Consider the following 20,141-nt stretch of genomic DNA (forward strand, 5'->3'; position numbering starts at 1 on the left):
TAAAACAGGTGCTACAATGAAGATCCCAAATGATGGTCTGTTATCTCTTCAGTGATTCCTCTCATTAGTTTGTGTAATGAGAAAGATACCTGGGAAAAAAATGGCGTGGCCTAATATCCAGGCAGCTGAAAAGTAATACTAGCTGGTTAGAAGAGGCAGAAGCAGATTATCTTACAGTGCCACACCAAAGGCTGAAATTCCCCAAGTCTTACCTCATAGCAGTAACTGGAAGGGCAAAACTTGTCAAAAGGCAGGGTGAAGAGGAGATGAACTCTGCAATTAAAAGTCTAGTTTTCTGACAGAAGTATTTTGAGGCCAAAATGTGAAAATCAATACTAAAATTCCTAATGACAGTTGAGAAATAATTAGCAAACAGGTCTGATCACGAAGTTAAGAACTACGAATCTTCTCAAAAACGAGCCTAGTGGGCTTCCCTGGTGGCGCAGTGGTTGAGAGTCCGCCTGCCGATGCAGGGGACACGGGTTCGTGCCCCGGTCCGGGAAGATCCCACATGCTGCGGAGTGGCTAGGCCCGTGAGCCATAGCTGCTGAGCCTGCGCGTCCCGCAACGGGAGAGGCCACAACAGTGAGATGCCCGCGTACAGGAAAAAAACAAAAACAAAAACAAAAAACCGAGCCTAATTTTTGCCATCTACTGAGAGAAGGGCCCAAATACTTTTTGATCTGAGATGGAAGGGCAGACATCAGGTCTAATTTCCTCTGGAGACTAACCCACCCGCTTTCCCTAGGTGGGCAGAAGAAATGGAAATACATGCTTGATAAAGGAAAAAACTAGGAAGCTGCATGACTGTCTTGCAGAAAAATAAGCACTACTGCCTGTTGCAGCAGTAAAATACAGAGACTTCACAAATGTTTTTATTCTGAAGTCCACAAAACCCCACAAATTTTGTACTATACAGCCTTAACGTATTATTTTACATCATAAACTTGCACTAACAGCTAGCATCTCTGCTATCCCCACATAAGGAAAAATCAAGTTAATTCAAACTACAGACAGCAGTCTACAAGAACATACTAGAAACAAAAGCTGCTAAAGAAAGCTAAATATTATGGCTATCAGACCCCCAAATAAAATATTCTCTTTGGCTTTATTTTCCCTTCAGCCACATGTAACCTGATTTCCCATGTTTGAAATCCTGCTGTACGTACTTTTTTAAAAGTAAAAGGGGTAACAAATAGTCTACTGTGACATAAACCAGAGTGCGAGGTAAATATTTTATTAAAATATTTAACTTGATTAATATTAATTTGCACCTTTTGAAAAATACGTAAAAACTTAAACCACAATTTGCTTTTGTTTTAAACATTTTTTAGTGCATTAGATACTAAGCAAAAGGTTTTCCTATAAATACGACTTGACAAATAACTGAGTAACTCACAAAAAACATGTATTAATTCTTAAACAGTACTGACTTTTTTAAAATCTCTGAATAAACAATAGTTGAATGAGTTAAGGGAATGATTGCCAGCTTCCACTAAAGGAAGAATTCTGTGACTGAACAGAGGGGCAGTGGGAGTCGACACTTAACCAGCTCCTGCCTACAGAACAAAACTTTTTAAACTATTAAGCAGGGAAACTGAACAAGAAGTAAGTTTGACCTCCACTGCTTTTATTGCCCCAAAACTTACCACAAAGACCCTTATATACAGTCCTAGAAAGGGAAGCAATTTCATAAAAAGATAAATAAGATCTAAAAGCACATTTAGTTTTCTTTTCAGTTCATTTACAAATTAAGTATCTTTTCATGTTGTCACTGCCTATTCATGTATCTACCGTAACTTCAACACGTCTATTTAAATCGAATTTCTTAATCTCCCATTTAAGAACCTCAATAATCTCAGCCCAAATTTCCTGTTATTTCATAAATGTGGACCCTCTACTCCAGAGGGCCATTAGACCCTCACCACAACTACTCCTTTAAGCTCCCAGTCCTTTCTACACCTATCCGAACAATCAGGGCCAGCTCAAGCCCCTCCTCTCTCCATAAATTCTTCCTCAATAACTTCAGTCTCTCTCTAAACTTCTGAGTATTCACTGTATAAAACTCAACTTTGTACTTAAAAACAAATATGCACAATGTTATATTCTTTTGACATAATTTGAATTTATCTGCAATATTAGTACATTTTGAAATAAGAGATCTCATTTTATAAGTCTCTTATTTCTCCTCAGCACTCTCCAAAAGGGTAAGCCTTATATGGAACCAGAAATGCACATGCATTCGTTACTGATGAAATATGTGTACAATGAAGGCACTTCCAACAATTTATTCAGTACAGCCAAAAAAGCATGCCCTAATTCATCTGTTTCTTAAATTAGACTCTCATATCAGGTTTTCTAAATGCAGAAAACTTGCATTTAGAATATTTACAGAATACTTCTCTATGCTAATTATACATAGTTATCAAGTCAGTTTAAGAATAAAAGTGATTATCAACTAAATGAAACATAATGAAACTCAAAGGACAAAAACTAAGTCATTTTTTATTCTTCCCAGCACAGTCCTGTGGTGCACAGTAAGCACTCGATAAAAACTTGTAATGATATAAACAAACTTTCATCTACTAATGAACATAATCCCCAAATGCTAAACCTGGAGTAACCAAGTCACTCAAACAGTCCAGTGCCTTAACAATCCCTTAAGTACCTGATTTTAATGAGCCTAATTCTGAAAATTTTATATTCTAGGATCCTACACTCAGCTACCAAGCCCTGAAAAACTAAAATAAGCCAGTTGAGGGAATTCCCTGGCAGTCCAGTGGTTAGGACTGTGCACTTTCACTGCTGAGGGCCCGAGGTTCGATCCCTGGTTGGGGAACTAAGATCCTGCAAGCTGCCAAAAAATAAAATAAAATAAAATAAGCAAGTTCACAGTAAACTGTGTCAATACTTTACTATTATTTCACAATATAGTTTCTCAATGTGTCACCAAAATGAACTCTACCACTGCCACCTACCATGTACAATACATTATGTTGGAGCCTTGTGCCAGCCTCTGTGAGGAGAGAAGAATGGGACCTCTACCCGCAAGCAGCCAAAGATATCATAAGAAAGATGTAAACAACTAATAAGACAGACTGTGAAAGCCATAACTGAAACAAATAAAATGTTGCAGAAGGGAGAAGGGGAGAAGAGAGTGAAGACTGAAAATCTTACAGGAGCTACTGAAAGAAAGTTAAGGGTGTTTGGGATTGACATACATACACTAATATGTATAAAATGGATAACTAATAAGAACCTGCTGTATAAATAAATAAGTAAAATTAAATTTAAAAAAAAAAGAAAGTTAAGGGTGTACATGTAGCTACAAAAGGTACAAGATGGGGGAGGGGTGACAACCCAGGTAGACAGACAATCAAAGTCAAGGCAAGAATGAAGTTCCTGGGTGTGTTCAGAGAGGAACAAACAGCCCAATCTGACTGCATGCAGCCAAGAGTGCAAAACAGGATTACAAAATACTGGGGCCATAGAAGTTACAGAATTTTCACACATTTGCTGTTTACAAGGCAACGACAAGCACTTGGGTTTTACAAATTTTTTTTAAAAAGGGGGCTGGGGGAGGCCCTCCATATGATCTCCATGAACCTGCTCTCTAAGGACACAAAGCAGCTTAAATTACAACTCAACAGTGAATTACAAATAGGCTATCTGTACAAACTCACTTTGGGTTTCCAGGGCATCACACGTTTACCAGTACGAGGACTTCAAAATGAGTTAATGTGACCTTAAGACGGCACAAGGTACATCTATTTATTCAGAACGCTGCCCATGGGTGGAATGAGTAGGAGTTGTGAAGTCAGGGTGGAACTCACTGGTTTTGACAGCCAACAAGTTGATTAAGATACACATTGAAATGCTGTAACTTGAAGTCTTGAAGGCTTGTTGATAGACACTTCAGCTTATAAATAGCATTCAAGAATCCATGTAGGGGTAATAACATATTTATAGAAATAAATACACCCTTTCTAAAAAGAAACAGAGTAAGCTAAAATGATGTATAAAACTCAATTTTGGGACTTCCCTGGTGGCGCAGTGGTTGGGAGTCCTCCTGCCAGTGTGGGGGATGCGGGTTTGGGCCCTGGTTGGGGAGGAGCCCACGTGTCACAGAACAGCTGGGCCCGTGCGCCACAGCTGCTGGGCCTGTGCTCCTAGAGCCCGTGCTCCACAAGAGCAGCCACTGCAATGAGGAGTGGCCCCCGCTCTTCGCGGCTGTAGGGGGCCCGCGTGCAGCGTCAGGGACCCAACGCAGCCAAAAGTAAATAAATAAATCTATTAAAACAAAAAACAAAAACAAAAAATACCCCTCAATTTTATATTTAACACGTACACTGTCTCAAAACATACTTAGCGCTTCATGAAGCATTTAAGAGATCAGCTAGTACATGCAAATAATGGACAACTGAAGAATATGAAATGGCTTGCCCTAATTTTTTTTAATATATATGATTCAAAGTAACTTGCAGTCTCTAAAATATATACCAACAGATTAAGAATAAAACTCCCAAAATCTTGTTAGCATTAATAGTGATCCAAAATGTTTATCAAAACAAATCAAATAGGACATTACATTAAACCATTACAAAATATTTTCACTTTCAGAATCATCTTATTCACACAAGACTTATTCCTTTAATAAACGTTTAAAGAATCTTTATTAAGGGCCAGGCACTGTGCTAGATTCTAGGAATAAAAGAGGAATGACTAACTTCAAGGAATTCATAATCAACTAAGGAATACTATTCTATGCTCAAAACAGTTTCAAGTAGAATACCTACATACATAATATTGATAAAAGTATGTTCTAGGTAGAACAGTGTTAACAAATGAGGAAATGGTCAATGCAGCAATGAACAGTGGAGGAAGGGCTCTGTGTTCCAATCCATCTCTGTAGCCTAATCTCCTGAAGAGTGTTGAGCATTTATATGACAATTAACTCTAGGGTCAGTGGCCATAACCACATATTTCAGGTTAGGCACCTGAAGCTCACAAAGGTTACATTACTTGCCCAAGGTCACAAACATAGAAAAGGCATTGCCAGAACTGGAACCCAAGTCTTTTACCTTCACATCAGATATTCACTTGAACAGTGCTGTTCATTAATGAAAAAACAGAGTAACAGGCAGCTTTTTTACTCTAGGCCCCTAGAATGACTTTTTATATCAAGCATAACTGCAAAACTGACTATTAACAGCTCCTGCACACTCAAGACAAAACTGGTAAGTCTGAAAAATCGCCAAGATTTTTCTTCTGGCTAATCCAGTTTAATGAAACTACTGAAGAATCAAAACCAAAATCTCTAAGTCCTCAGAGAAAAACTATCGAGCACACTTATCAGTCTACGAAACAACTTCTTTTGCCTATACCCTGAAACTATCAATAAACTGGGATAAAGAACTGCATTTTTAAAAATCCAGGACATCAGCCAAGTTAAGTTTTACTTAAATAAAAGTCAAAAGACTGGTTCGGCATCAGTATGCTTATCTATTTACCATAAATAACAGCAAGCACACACTGTGTACAGAGTAACCTAGCAGACCAGGTCGAGACTGTAAAGAACAATTTGCTAGAGGTTTATGTCTTTAAGAAATCTGTAGCATAGCTGTCTGAACTATACCCAGGCACTAAAAGAAAATACACAAATGTAAAGCTAACACTACATGTTAAGAACTACAAGCACCAAAATTATATAACAACCTACAAATTATATGTCTTATATAATATCCACCAAATTCTTACTCTTCCACCCTACCCAGGCACTCTGATGGCACAGTAGTGAGAAAGATGTCAGAGACTGTGAGCCCTACACCAAACAGCATCCTGAGAAATCTGTTGGGGCCAAGAACCTTTCCAAGCAGGAAGACTGGCTGCATAGCCAGCAAGGCCAGGGTAACATTACTGGTTTGGAGTGGGGAGGAAAATGGGTGTTATTTTCAATCAGGTTTATGAGTATACCTTCAGGCATAACACAATGACATTTAGATAATCCTTGCCCTCAGGAAGCATATAATTCAGTCAGGGGAACAAAAGCAATGCATGTCCACAAACCTAGCACTATAATCACAAAATGAAGCACATATAGATAACAAAGAAATAAAAGGAAAAGATCATGGGGTAGAAACTTTTGAGGAAGTGCTTGTGAGTTGCAGTGAACCTAAAATGATTCAAATGTGGGAAAAGTGCATGTCAGGCTGGCAGTAGCAAGAACCTGAATGAAGACGAAAAGCAACAAGCAGGTTGCTTTTTCAATCTGAGTCCATCAAATTACCTCAGGAAAAAGGCAAAAATAAAGTGGCAATTAGTATCACATTTGCTCACAAAGAACCCCACCCATCCACTTAAAAGAATTAAAAACAAAAACTCCCCAGATTCCGTAAAGAAAACAGATCAAGATTCAGAAATGTTTTTCCTTAATTGTAGTCTCTGATATTAGAAAGTCAATTTCATAAGAGCCACAAATCAGAATAGGTATAAATTTTGTCCATAATAAAAACACAAAGAAATCTGTCTGAAGTTTCTCTCAACAGAATTAACAATGTTTGGGGAACAAGCATACTGATGCAAAAAAAAAAATTACTGTAACATAAAAATTGGGCCCAAGTTCCACTACCAATCTAGCAGAAACTTCAAATTATGAAGTGCTATAAACTTCGTATCTCCAACCTACCTTATGTAGACACCGCCCACCACCACCACTGAGGAAAGTTATCTTTTTGTAATTACCTCAAAATAGATAATGTAATTTTCTAAAGCTAATGACAATTGTCTTTAACTTACTTAGCAGTTTGTAGTTTTTCACAGCCCTTATGTCCACTGGATCTCACAACCAGCTGGTAGGCAAGATAGGGACTACCCACCCCCATTTTACAGATTAAAATAAATGGAGGCCAGATAGGGTCAGAGAATAGCTCAAGGTCACACAGCTACTAACTGGCAGTGTTATGAATTCCCAGGCCAGCATGTGTCTTCTTTGCTAGGATGATGTCCTTAAAATAGGATCATACAACCTTAACCAGATAACAAATGCAGTAAGCTTGAAAGTTAGAATGGAAAAGTAAACATTCCTTCAAATTTACTTTGCTAGGTGAAAGCACTGATTTTACCCTGGCCTAGCATCCCATTCATCTTAAAAATATTTGTTTAGCACCTTCAGGAACTCTAGCTGCCAAAAGCGTTCTAAAACTTTTAGAAAGTAAATGAAAAATAAAACAAAAAGCCTGTTCATGGACACAAATTAAATAGGAAACGTCAGCTGAACAGACTTAAAAACCACTCAAACTCCTGAAAAAACTGGGAAGCGAATGGAAACAATGATAATCTTCATTACAGTTCTTCGATTCTTATGGATATTGGCACATTCACAGAAAGGCAGATGTGGACAAAGTCCACAACCCCCAGCCATGTTAATGTGCTCTATTAAGCTTAAAATAAATGAAATAAAAGCTCCCCAATTTCACAAAGATGACATAAAAGCTGGGGCTGAATGTGGAGCAGGGAGTTTCTAAAACAATTGGAAATTGTGTCTCCTCTAAAATTCACACTTAACACTGATCTCTTCGCATGCTCTAAATATGAAAATAAGCCTCAATAAAACCCTCTGCCATTTATCGTCTCTAAACCTCTGATAATATCACTCCTCAGCTCTAACTGCTCCCCGCCCCACCCCACCCCCCGCCCCGGGTAAATGCGACACACACAGGCCTCATACATAGGCCTCTTGCCTTTTTCTCTAACAACTAGGACCTTTGTTCCGAACGTCGGTTTTTTACCCCACTCAATAGCTCTTTCAACTTTCTACCCCGTATTTTTTTGTTTTGTTTTGCTTTTGGAGAGGAGATTCTGAGCCTCAACTTTCCGGGTCTTTAACAAATGAACTGCCAAAAATAGCTAAAGAGACTGGAGAGGAACAGAAAGTTCAACACACCACGGAAGGGCCTACAAACCAGAGGAAAGCCCGGGGATCGGGTGAGCTGGCAGTCCAGGCAAGATCGGGGAAGGCCGACGAGGAAGGGAGGCAGCAGAATAGCAGTGAGACGTCCACTCAGAACAGATCCACGGCGCTATTAAACGTCCTCCCGCCCCACACAGCCCCACGTTCCCACACTGACACTCTCTCTCCCCCAGTGACCTAACGAAGCAACTGAACCATAACCACCGCCAGGCAGGGAGCTTAAGCTACACCTCCTCCAAAGTAAAACGGCATTATCAAAAACAAACCAATCTGTCTTAAGGGTTTAGGAGCAGCCCCTTCCGTTCCTTCCTCGCCACACGGGGTAACCAGTTGCCTCCGTCCCCCAGCAGTTGTTCAAATGTCTAAGATACCCCCAGCCCCCCCGCGCCCCACGATGTGCATGTGTTTTTAAATCTTTGGTTTTTTTCCTCCAGCAAATGAAAGATTTCTCTTATTCTGAGAAAAGGAGCAACACGAAGAAAGAACAGGATTGGGAATTTTACCACCTTCGTTATCTGAACTCCCCTCTAACTTGTTTCAGAACTAGAAACCCACTCACTATGCAGGAGGATGGAGGAGAGAGGGAGGGTGAACCAAATGGACAAATGTTATAATAGGTTTTATGTAATCCACATATAAATAAATTAATCGCCTGACTCGCTTTGAATGCTAATACGACTGGAGCGACAACTGGTCCACCTCCCTCCCACAGGTCCTGACCCCCTCCCCCCAATTTCCACGCTGATCTATTTGGAAGGATGCTCTGCTCCTCTCGGCCAAGTTTCTCGGCCTCTTTCACGCCCCCCTGCATCCTCTCTCGGCGTCATCCTCCCTCAGCCTCAACTTCCCACGGCTGAAGCAACTGCTCAGCGCAGACCCCGTCTCCGGCCTCGCCCGCCCTCAACCGTCCCCCTCGGCAGGAAACCCCTTACTGCGGTCTAAAGTCACTCCGGCCTCTCCCTCCTCTGACCCTCGCTTCCCACAACTGTTGTCACACGAGCGGCTCCCTAGTTTCCATTTCCGGGCCGTCCCCGGCCCAGGAGCCTCCCCTCTCCCGGTTTCCGGGCCCCCCATCCCATTTCCGGGGAACCCTTGCCGTATTCACACCCCCCACCTGCACTTCCGGCCCCCCACTTTCTCTCTTCCTAGACGCCCTCCCAGCTCCAAAGCCCACTTCCGGCCCCCCCGACCCCCGCTGGGCTCCCCCAGACCCGCACGCCTTACCCCGGTTCCGTGTAGGGCCCTCCTCATGGCGGGGGGCCGGAGGGGGCACCCAGCGAACACCCCGCTCCCGCCCGGTCCCGGTCCCTCCAGCCGCGGTCTCCCTCGAGCGCCTAGCCCGTAAACCCCCAGCCCGGTCCTTCCACGGCCCAGCCGCCGCTGCCGCCGCCGCCGGGAACAGGCCGAGCAGGGGCCGAATCGCGGCGATGACACAACCGAGCTTCCTGGGACTTTCTGTTCCAGCTCCCCCCCCCACTACCCCCCCAACCCCTCAGCACAACCCCCTCCCCCAGGCCTGGCCCCGCCGCTCGGAACTGCGCCCCAATTACCTAGTTGGGCCCCAAAGTCTCCGGTCCGGACTCGGTGGCGCGGCAGTAACTTCCACTCGCTCCCCCCACCCCCCCCAGCGGCGGCGGCGGCGGCGGCTCCTCGGGTCCCTTCAATTATCAGCTGAGCCGCAGCACCGCGGCCGGCGTGCGCCTCCGTCCGCACCGCCTCCCTCCCCGCCCGTTCCAACACCCTCCGGGAACTACTTTTCCCTTCGAATCAGCCGGACAGGCTCGGCCGCGGGACAGGCCCCGCTGCCTACTCGCAGCCCATCACATCGCCCCTCCCTCCCCCAACGCCCGGCTCGACTTCCCCAGCGGCCTGCGATCTCCTCCCGATCCCTTCGAGGGACCAGGAAGGGGAATGTGGTGCTTCGCTTGGTATCCCTCCGCCGGGGTCACCCCCTCCCCTCGGTGGTAGCAGGAACTAATTCCCCTTCGGGTCACCCGGGACCTCAAGGTGGAAATTTCACGGCTCAGAGTTCCCTCTAACCCCTGGAAGAGGAAACAATCACCCCAAGTTAGAAACACCCCGCCAAGTCAAAAGTAGGGTTCGATTTAAACCAGGGCTCTTGCCCCATGACCCCAATCAGGCCCCGCCCCTTCCTGGTTGTCTTAGCGACGGTGGTGGCGTCCCAAGATGGCGTCGTGGCTGCCGGAGACTCTGTTCGAAATTGTAGGACAAGGCCCGGCGCCGAGTAAAGACTATTACCAGTTATTGGTCACCCGGTCCCAGGCAAGTGCGAACCGCGGTTACCCTCTTTAGTAACTCTCTTCCCGCCCCGGTGGAGCCCGGAACGCGAGCCGCGCTAGGCCGAGAGCGGCTGTGGCCAGCCGGAAGCGCCGGGTCCCTGCTTCGAGCCGGGAGATTTCCCTCGTCACCTCGGCCTCCTCTGCGGGCCCGGCGGCCCGCGTGTCCCTTCCCAACCCCAGCCCGGCTCGTACCCGGAGAGCCTTCTTGGCCTCCTCACAACGCCGCCCGCTCCCTTCTGTCACCCCGGGTTCCTACCCGCAGAGTTCCCTCCGCGCGGAAAGAAAAACAGGCGTCCCTGGCTTGCGTGCAGCCTCACCTCAGCGTGGGAAGGAGGGAAAGAAAGACTCAGCCAAGTGTCCCAAGGAGGAGCCGGCAGGGGAGGAGAGAAAAGGAAGATCTCTTTTCCAGGGGAGGGTTTAATTATGGGGGATTTTTCACGTCTTATTGTGGTCTTTACGTGTACCAAGGCCACATCAAAACTTCCTTATTTCTAGTAGGGATTGATCGTTGAGAGCTTACTCCTTACCTTTTCGGAGCCCCTTCTATCCCACTGAAAGTGTGCGGGGGGTGGTACAAAAATGTTTCAGCTGCTCTGCGCGTCAGCCCCACCCATTATGACATCTGCTTCACAACAATAAGACCGAGGATTATGTTATCGCTCAAGTAACTATCGGCCTATTTTTATGACTACTTTAGCTGTTTAAGGTGGGCTTTGTGGATGATTTATTGTGCCCATGAAATGATCGAGTTAAATGGGTCCTCCACTCGGAACTCGTTTCTAATTCCTCGCTGAGCTTACACCTGTCACCGAGATATTCGTGCACCTTGCACTTTCAAAAATGGTATTCCTAAAAAATGAAATTTAGAACTTGGTATATATTTGTTTTGGTGTACGTATTGAATATTTCATCAGTTTGTTCCATGAGCCCTTCAATAAAATAGACAATGATTTTTAGAGCTTCAAAAGCATCTTTTAAAATAGAAATAATGTATATTTATTTCTAGATCTAAGATTTATAAATATTACAAGCGTAATATCAATTGATAGCGTATCGAACTTAAATTTTTAATTGAACACTTAAAGAAAATTTTTACATATTTAATTGGAATTTCTTTAATTTCTTAAAGACAGAAATGTACTCTTCTTGTACATTTATTTTAGGGTTGACTGTTTTCCATTTGCTATATAAGATGTATGATCCTAACAATTCTTCACATCTAGCATGAGTGATTGAAAACAATATTTTATGTATTCTGACTTCATTTTCTATTTTATCTACCTCAAGTAAGTTAGAATGTTCTAATTTTTACTTTACAGCCTTTTCCATAGCTTGTCTTTAAAAATTGTTTTGAGTGTTTCTTATTCTTGCAACTCTGGTATTATAAGTGTATTATACTGTAATGTTGTAAGCCTCAGCAAGCTAAATTACTTGTTTACCTTTCTGTTTTAGAAAATTAACCATAGCAGTTCTCCTGTTATTAGTTTTCCCCAAGAATGGTCCTGTTGTTGATGTTCTTCAGACTTTGCTCCCTAGTCTAACTTGGGCGCATGCCTTCCTTCAGCTACTGCTTCATGACATTTTTCTTGCCCCTCCCCCAGAAGTATTCTTAATTTTTTTTCTTTCTTCTGTTTTTTTTTTTTTTAACACGTCAGAAACTCTCATCTATTTCAGGCCCTGTTTTTTTTCTGTCCCATTGCTTATATGTAAAATCCTTTGCAAGTTCTGATCTTTTTTCTTCTTTTAAGCAGACTGAGTATATTCACTACAGTTCTACCAGTGAGAGTTAATCTCAAATCTGGTTAATTCACTCTCTTTTTAAAGTAAAATTTGTTGTAAAAAAAAAAATAGTAAATCTAAAAAATAGTCTTTTCAGTCAACCATCTTGAGAATATGCTAGTTTCTAACCACAAGATAAGTTTTCTAAGTCTCAGCACAGGAAACCAAACATCCAGTGAGAGACAATCTGACATAAATAAGTACTAAAAGACTAGAATTACAATGTGTTTTATAAGATGGACTTTTTGCTGGAGTGTCTTTCTAAAATTGATTCTTGTACATATTTTCTCTTTCTTTCTGCCTTTATTCCCCAAAATGTTGTATATTATCCAAAATATGCTCCAGATTAAATGGATGCTTCTTTCACTGTGATTCCCTTTTTTATTCTTTTTCATTGCTTTTATTTTTATTCGCTTTAAATCCAAATAACTGCACATTTGACAATGATTTAAAGGCAGATATATCTCTCATTAGCATCATACCACTATTGCCATAGTTCAAAATATATAAACATTGTACATTAGTATTTCCTTTGCCTTCTTGCTTATACAGTGACATTAAAATCATACTTTTATGCTTATAGAGACATTTCCAGCTAATAACTTGATGCCATGATTTTTTTTTTCTTTCAGAAAAGGGACTTAGAGAATATAGCTTGAGGTCAATATAGCTTAATTCTCAAATCTGATCTTTATAATGATGATCCAGAGGCTTAGAAAAATCAGTGCCCTGCTTTCTAAATCAAAGATTTACCCAATTATTCTTTACTCTAGTTCTATATATATAATATATATTATATTGGTTTCTAATTCTTTGAAAACTAGTAGATTCATAGTGAGTTAGGGCTAGAAAGAATCTTGAATATTACTTAGGCCGGGGATATTTCACACTTAGCTTCTAAGAAAGTCTTAAGTTGTGTTTCTGAATGAAGATCCTTTCCTTGATTTTATTTTATTTTTTTAACATAAATTTATTTATTTTTGGCTGCATTGGGTCTTTGTTGCTGCACACGGGCTTTCTCTGGTTGTGGAGAGCGGGGTCTACTCTTCGTTGTGGTGCATGGGCCTCTCATTGCAGTGGCTTCTCTTGTTGCGGAGCATGGGCTCCAGGACACGTGGGCTTCAGTAGTTGCGGCACACGGGCTCAGTAGTTGTGGCTTGTGGGCTGTAGAAGGCAGGCTCAGTAGTTGTGGTGCACAGGCTTAGTTGCTCCGCGGCATGCAGGATCCTCCCAGACCAGGGCTTGAACCCGTGTCTCCTGCATTGGCAGGCGGATTCTTAACCACTGCACCACCAGGGAAGCCCTCCTTTCCTTAATTTTAATCAGCAACTTGTCATTTACTGTGGGGATGCAAAATATAAGAAGATTCCTGCCTTTGAAGAATTTATCATTCCTTCAACAAATATTGAGCATCTTTTATATGCCAGGTACTGTTCTAGATTCAGGAAATCATCAGTGAACCATACAAAGTCCCTCCTCTCATGAAGCGTATAGTCTAGTGAGAAGAATATAGTTAGTGACTTGATTTATATAAACACTCTAATGGTTTAACTTTTGTTTTAAGTCCAAAGGAGGTTCTTGAGCAATTGCCAAGTTAATGAATAGCGCAAACATTTTAAAATCTATGAGTCCAGAGGAAGCAAAAATCACTTTAGACCATGAGGTCCAGGAGGGTACTGTTACAAGTATTTTACTCTTGGAATTCTGTCTTATTTGTCCTCTTGAAATAGAAGTGTTGCTTAAGGTGGTCAGAACTGGTGACTTAGGTTTAATGTGACAAATATTGGGAAACTGCTAGAAACAGTAACTATATGCTAAGTAGATGAGAGTTGGCAGATATGGCCTTTTGCTCCTAATAACACAGGTGGTTGCCCCAAGAGCACCAATATGTTATAGTCGCTCCAGCAGATGAAAGAAAGAAGGATGAAGAATTACAAAATAGATTAGTCTTATTTTATCTATCTTATTAAATCTTACTCAAAACTCCAAAAGGATACCTGAAGCTAATGTCATCTGAAAAAAAAAAAAATCCGAAAGCTCACTCCCCAAAAGTGGCAAATATCTTCCACATGCTTTAGAGCTGTAGCACTGACAAACTGAGAACACCTGAGGTCCCATGCCAGCCTGTGACAGGAAGCTGTCATTTCAGTGACTTCACAACAAAGAATTGTGCTGGTGCCACTTCAATCCACAGAAAGATTTAAAGATTTAAATTAAAAGATTGAAAGATTTAAGTTTAAAGATTTAAATCTTTCAATTTGAAAGATTTAAAATTTAGTACAGTCTAATAGAAATGTCAATCCATGCACCCTTTGGCCCAGCAAATCCATATCTAGGATTTTATATCCAAAAATGCTTTCACATGTGAGCAAGAATGTACACCAAAGTAAAATAATTGTAAATCTTTCCATAAAATATGACTCAGTCTTTTGAAAAAGATGTGATGGATCTTTTATTTGTTCAATAGACCAAATAAAATCTTAAGCAAGGAAAGCAAGTTGCTGAGTTCAGTAAACATAGTATGATCCCATTTAAAAAAGAACATTAACAACAGTTTTTTATTTTGTTTTAAATAAATGTTGGATAAGCTAGAGTGATTCACTCTTATGGATGGAGTTATAGATTGCTTTCACTTTCTGCATCACATATTTCTGAAAGATCTGAATTTTTCTACAGTAATATTTTTATAATCAGAGAAAAGCAATAAAGGTTTAAAATGAAAACATAAATGGATAACTTACTTTGAGAAGTTGCCCTGCTCTGTGTGTCATCTTCCTCCTGTTTCACCGGCACCACCTTTGAGCCACTTCCCACACTAAATGATGGGCAGCATCAATAACGGTGTCATCAAAGATCCTGCTGTGTTTTTCTTTGCGGGGGTGAGCCTAATTCCACAAATTTAGAGGAGGTGCAAGTTGGGTTAATGGTTGCTTGTAAAATTTTAAGGAGATTTTGGTGTCTAGAAACTCCCTGGCCTTACGTTTATTTTTGCTTTCGTTTTTGTTTTCAATGTAAGTAGTAATTACTTTTGAGAAACTAGGGAACTGCCCTCCCTTGCCTTGTTGGGTGTGTGATTGTACTAATGAGCTAAAAAAGAGAGATGTGGAGGGCATTCCCTGATGGTCCATGGTTAGGACTGGCTTTCACTGCTGTGGTCTGGGTTCCATCCCTGGTCGGGGAACTAAGATCATGCAAGCCGTGAAGCCAAAAAAAAAGGAGAAAGAGAGAGAGTTGTGGAGAATGAAGTCAGGCAAAGATGGTCTACTGAATAGATTTATTTGCCCTCCAGTAAAGCTTAAAGAACAAAAATTCTCAAATAAATTGAAATCATGTCTAATAGACGCCAGATTGCACATTTTGGGAGCTGGATGGGGTGCAATTTGGTATTATTACAGTGGTATTTTCCCAGGGGTCCCAGGAACCCCTAAATCATGCTCTGCCCTAGCCCTGCCCCCCCCCCACACGTAAGGTCCCCAAGAGTCATATGAGTGGAGAAGATAAAGCAAGGAGAGTAAACAGGTTTGCCTCTGCTTACTCTTTCCTTGTCCTTAATGGAACTTTCCCACTGACGGCACTTCACAGCCACGATGCCCGTTCTGCCCGGTGGCCACCAGCCACAACCAAAACGTTTCTACACAGAAGGAACTACTGCTGCTCTTCTTAAAGTACAAAGGTCAGTGGGATGCTTGCATTTGCTTACTTTCCTCTTCCCCATTGCTTAAGGCCAGACTTACCCTTTTGTTCTTCAGCTGTCTCTCAGAGGTTCTCATGTTCCTCTGCCCCTAAAGGTAAGCTTTTCCCTTCTTTGCTGCACTTCAGAACTTTCAGCCCAGCCCTGCAGGGCCTCCTCTGGGAGCATTTGGCTTTTTCTTCCGGCTCCTGCTGACAGCAGCACCTGCAGTGAACGTACCCTTCCCTGCATGGCACGGTCAGCCAGGTGCTCGTGCCTTCTCCCACACTATTCCTCTCCTGTTCCTCGTATCTGAGACTCCGGAAAAATGATTCGCAGCTTGTGACACTCCAGGATGTACCCCATTAAAGTTGTGAAATCATGTTTACTCAGAAATTTAAGTTCCTTTTAAGTTTTTAAGGTGACCTGTGGCATTTTTCAGGGGAGAGGGAGAAAATAATACCAACGAGGTGATTCAAGTTTTAAAAATAACAATATTCAGTCCTTTATCGTAACCCAGTGATCAAATGGCTCCTAAATCCTCATTTCAAAGTTACATAAGAGGACTTCCCTGGTGGCGCAGTGGTTGAGTCTGCCTGCTGATGCAGGGGACACGGGTTTGAGCCCTGGTCTGGGAAGATCCCACATGCCGCAGAGCAACTAAGCCCGTGTGCCACAACTACTGAGCCTCCACTCCAGAGCCCGTGAGCCACAACTACTGAGCCCACATGCCACAACTGCTGAAGCCTGCGTGCCTAGAGCCCGTGCTCTGCAACAAGAAAAGCCACCGCAATGAGAAGCCCACGCACTGCAACGAAGAGTAGACCTCGCTCACTGCAACGAAGAGTAGACCTCTCTCGCTGCAACTAGAGAAAGCCCGCGCGCAGCAATGAAGACCCAACGCGGCCAAAAATAAATAAATAAATAGATTTATATTAAAAAAAAAATTACATGAGGACTTGATAGAGCTCCAGGATCATCTCCCAGGTAAATCGTTTATTCAGCATCTCTGAGTGCCTACTCAATCTGGGCAGTTAATTTGGTCTCACCCTCCATTGACACAGATTTGCCTCCTAATTATATGGGGCAGTAGAGCACTTAATTGGGAGTCACTGAGTCATGGATCCTTTTATTCCTCCTACTAGTCTGTAGGCTCTTGACCTGAGGCAAAACACTTAATTTGTCTGGGCCCCGGTTGCCTCATCAGCATAATAAGGTTACTAGTCTAAGAGATCACTAAGGTTTATTCCATCTCTGAAATGCTATTTCACATGAAAGTAGTGTTTGACCCTAGAAAAAGCACTGAATTTTTTTTTTTTGAAAAACTGAGGGTACATCGTAGATCCTGTACTAGTAGCTATATGACTTGGTGTAAGTTTCACCTGCCTGCGGTTCCATTTCTTCATCTGTAAAATGGACAGTTCAGCCCTTGGCTACTTCACAGATAATGGTGAGAACCAAAAAATATAAAAAGCACTCCAGGCCACTGTTTCTCCAAGAGAGGTCATGATCAAATAAGATTGGAAAGTCCTGGATGCAACACAATTCTTTTTGCTTTTCTTCTCCGAAATTTCTCAGAGGCTTTAAAATCCTGCTGTGCAACAGGAATCTCTGAGAGGAAACAGCAGCCCGAGCTTTTCATACGGGCATGTGACTACCAAACTCCTTTTCCTCTGAGCATCTCAGGATCTGAGGTTCTGTGGATGCCCTTTGGAAAACACCCAGCAGTGTGCCTGGCACAAAGCAGCAAATACTGAAGAAATCTTTAAGTATTTCTATTGCCTTGTCTTCTTCCAATACCAAATCAGTCAAACTTCACTTTTCCGTGAAAATCATTGTTCTAACTCGTTAGTCATCTCACGACTTGTGTTATTTCATTTATTATTACCATCAGCTTATGTTTCCACAGAAATACCTATTGATGTCTTGATTGGGATTGTAATGATCCATTTGTGGTGAATCGACATCTTTACAATGCCAAGTTTTCAATCCACAAATATAGTATATCCTTCCTTTTAGAATTTCTTAGATATGCTTTAATTTTGCTTAAAGATTTCTTATAGGGCTTCCCTGGTGGTGCAGTGGTTGGGAGTCTGCCTGCCGGGGCAGGGGGCACGGGTTCGTGCCCCGGTCCGGGAGGATCCCACGTGCCGTGGAGCGGCTGGGCCCGTGAGCCATGGCCCCTGAGCCTGCGCATCCGGAGCCTGTGCTCCGCGGCGGGGGAGGCCACAGCAGTGAGAGGCCCGCGTACAGCAAAAAAAGAAAAAAAAAAAAAGATTTCTTATAGTGTAGAAATCTTACATATATCTTGTTAGAATTCTAGGTGTTTGACTTTTTTGTTCTATTGTAACTTAAACTCCTTTTACAATTGTATTTTCCTATTGTAGCTACTAAGAAAAACACAATTGATTTTTGCTTCCAGTAAATTGACTTTCATCTAGTGATCTTGCTAAGTCATTTACTGATTCTTCTTTTTTGAATTTTATTTATTTTTTTATACAGCAGGTTCTTCTTAGTTATCTATTTTATACATTATTAGTGTATATATGTCAATCCCAATCTCCCAGTTCATCCCACCACCACCACCCCGGCCACTTTCCCCCCTTGGTGTCCATACGTTTGTTCTCTACATCTGTGTCTCTATTTCTGCCCTGCAAACCAGTTCATCTGTACCATTTTTCTAGGTTCCACATATATGCGTTAATATGCCATATTTGTTTTTCTCTTTCTGACTGACTTCACTCTGTATGACAGTCTCTACATCCATCCACATCTCTACAAATGACCCAATTTTGTTCCTTTTTATGGCTGAGTAATATTCCATTGTATATATGTGCCACATCTTCTCTATCCATTCATCTGTTGATGGGCATTTAGGTTGCTTCCATGTCCTGGCTATTGTAAATAGTGCTGCAGTGAACATTGGGTTGCATGTTTCTTTTTGAATTATGGTTTTCTCTGGGTATATGCCCAGTAGTGGGATTGCTGGGTCATACGGTAGTTCTATTTTTCATTTTTTAAGGAACCTCCATACTGTTCTCAATAGTGGCTGTATCAATTTACATTCCCACCAACAGTGTAAGAGGGTTCCCTTTTCTCCACACCCTCTCCAGCATTTGTTGTTCGTAGATTTTCTGATGATGCCCATTCTGACTGGTGTGAGGTGATACCTTATTGTAGTTTTGATTTGCATTTCTCTAATAATTAGTGATGTTGAGCAGCTTTTCATGTGCTTCTTGGCCATCTGTATGTCTTCTTTGGAGAAATGTCTATTTAGGTCTTCTGCCCATTTTTGGATTGGGTTGTTTTTTTTTTTAATATTGAACTGTATGAGCTGTTTATATATTTTGGAGATTAATCCTTTGTCTGTTGATTTGTTTGCAAATATTTTCTCACATTCTGAGGGTTGTCTTTTCGTCTTGTTTGTAGTTTCCTTTGCTTTGCAAAAGCTTTTAAGTTTCATTAGGTTCCATTTGTTTATTTTTGTTTTTATTTCCATTACTTTAGGAGGTGGATCAAAAAAGATCTTGCTGTGCTTTATGTCAAAGAGTGTTCCTCCTATGTTTTCCTCTAAGACTTTTATAGTGTCTGTTCTTACATTTAGGTCTCTAATCCATTTTGAGTTTATTTTTGTGTATGGTGTTAGGCCGTGTTCTAATTTCATTCTTTTACATGTAGCTGTCCAGTTTTCCCAGCACCACTTACTGAAAACACTGTCTTTTCTCCATTGTATATCCTTGCCTCCTTTGTCATAGATTAGTTGATCGTAAGTGCATGGGTTTATCTCTGGGCTTTCTATCCTGTTCCATTGATCTATATTTCTCTTTTTGTGCCAGTACCATATTGTCTTGATTACTGTAGCTTTGTAGTGTAGTCTGAAGTCAGGGAGCCTGATTCCTCCAGCTCCATTTTTTTTCCCTCAAGACTTGGCTATTCAGGGTCTTTTGTATCTCCATACAAATTTTAAGATTTTTTTGTTCTAGTTCTATAAAAATTGCCATTGGTAATTTGATAGGGATTGCATTGAATCTATAGATTGCTTTGGGTAGTACAGTCATTTTCACAATATTGATTCTTCCAATCCAAGAACATGGTTTATCTCTCCATCTGTTGGTATCATCTTTAGTTTCTTTCATCAGTGTCTTATAGTTTTCTGCATACAGGTCTTTTGTCTCCCTAGTAAGTTTATTCCTAGGTATTTTATTCTTTTTGTTGCAATAGTAAATGGGAGTTTCCTTAATTTCCTTAATTTCTCTTTCAGATTTTTCATCATTAGTGTATAGGAATGCCAGAGATTTCTGTGCATTAATTTTGTATCCTGCATCTTTACCAAATTCATTGATTAGCTCTAGTAGTTTTCTGGTGGCATCTTAAGGATTCTCTATATATAGTATCATGTCATCTGCAAACAGTGACAGTTTTA

The 20,141-nt window shown here is 41.7% G+C and overlaps 2 protein-coding genes across 16 annotated transcripts in view; one reads left to right on the top strand and one right to left on the bottom strand.

The window, feature by feature from the left end:
* TRIP12 (thyroid hormone receptor interactor 12) overlaps positions 1–10,816 on the bottom strand; it is a 151,224-nt gene extending 140,408 nt beyond the window's left edge. For 10 of the 15 annotated variants that reach the window (XM_079924530.1, XM_079924529.1, XM_079924527.1 and 7 more), the window contains exon 1: positions 9,520–9,652. The gene's annotated coding sequence lies outside the window, so the exon portion shown is untranslated. Of the gene's footprint in view, positions 1–7,942; positions 8,169–8,901; positions 9,018–9,193; positions 9,419–9,519; positions 9,653–10,525; positions 10,587–10,796 lie in introns of those variants that run through there. The other 5 variants (XM_079924535.1, XM_079924532.1, XM_079924534.1 and 2 more) reach the window with 5 other exon arrangements.
* The window catches only part of FBXO36 (F-box protein 36), a 102,751-nt gene continuing 92,758 nt past the window's right edge, over positions 10,149–20,141 (top strand). Inside the window, exon 1 of the mRNA XM_079924547.1 lies at positions 10,149–10,252. Coding sequence (XP_079780673.1) covers positions 10,157–10,252 — 96 coding nt within the window. The 5' untranslated portion in view covers positions 10,149–10,156. The remainder of the gene's footprint in view (positions 10,253–20,141) is intronic.

Source organism: Stenella coeruleoalba (genome assembly GCF_951394435.1).
Source record: "Stenella coeruleoalba genome assembly, chromosome: 6".
NCBI lineage: Eukaryota > Metazoa > Chordata > Mammalia > Artiodactyla > Delphinidae > Stenella > Stenella coeruleoalba.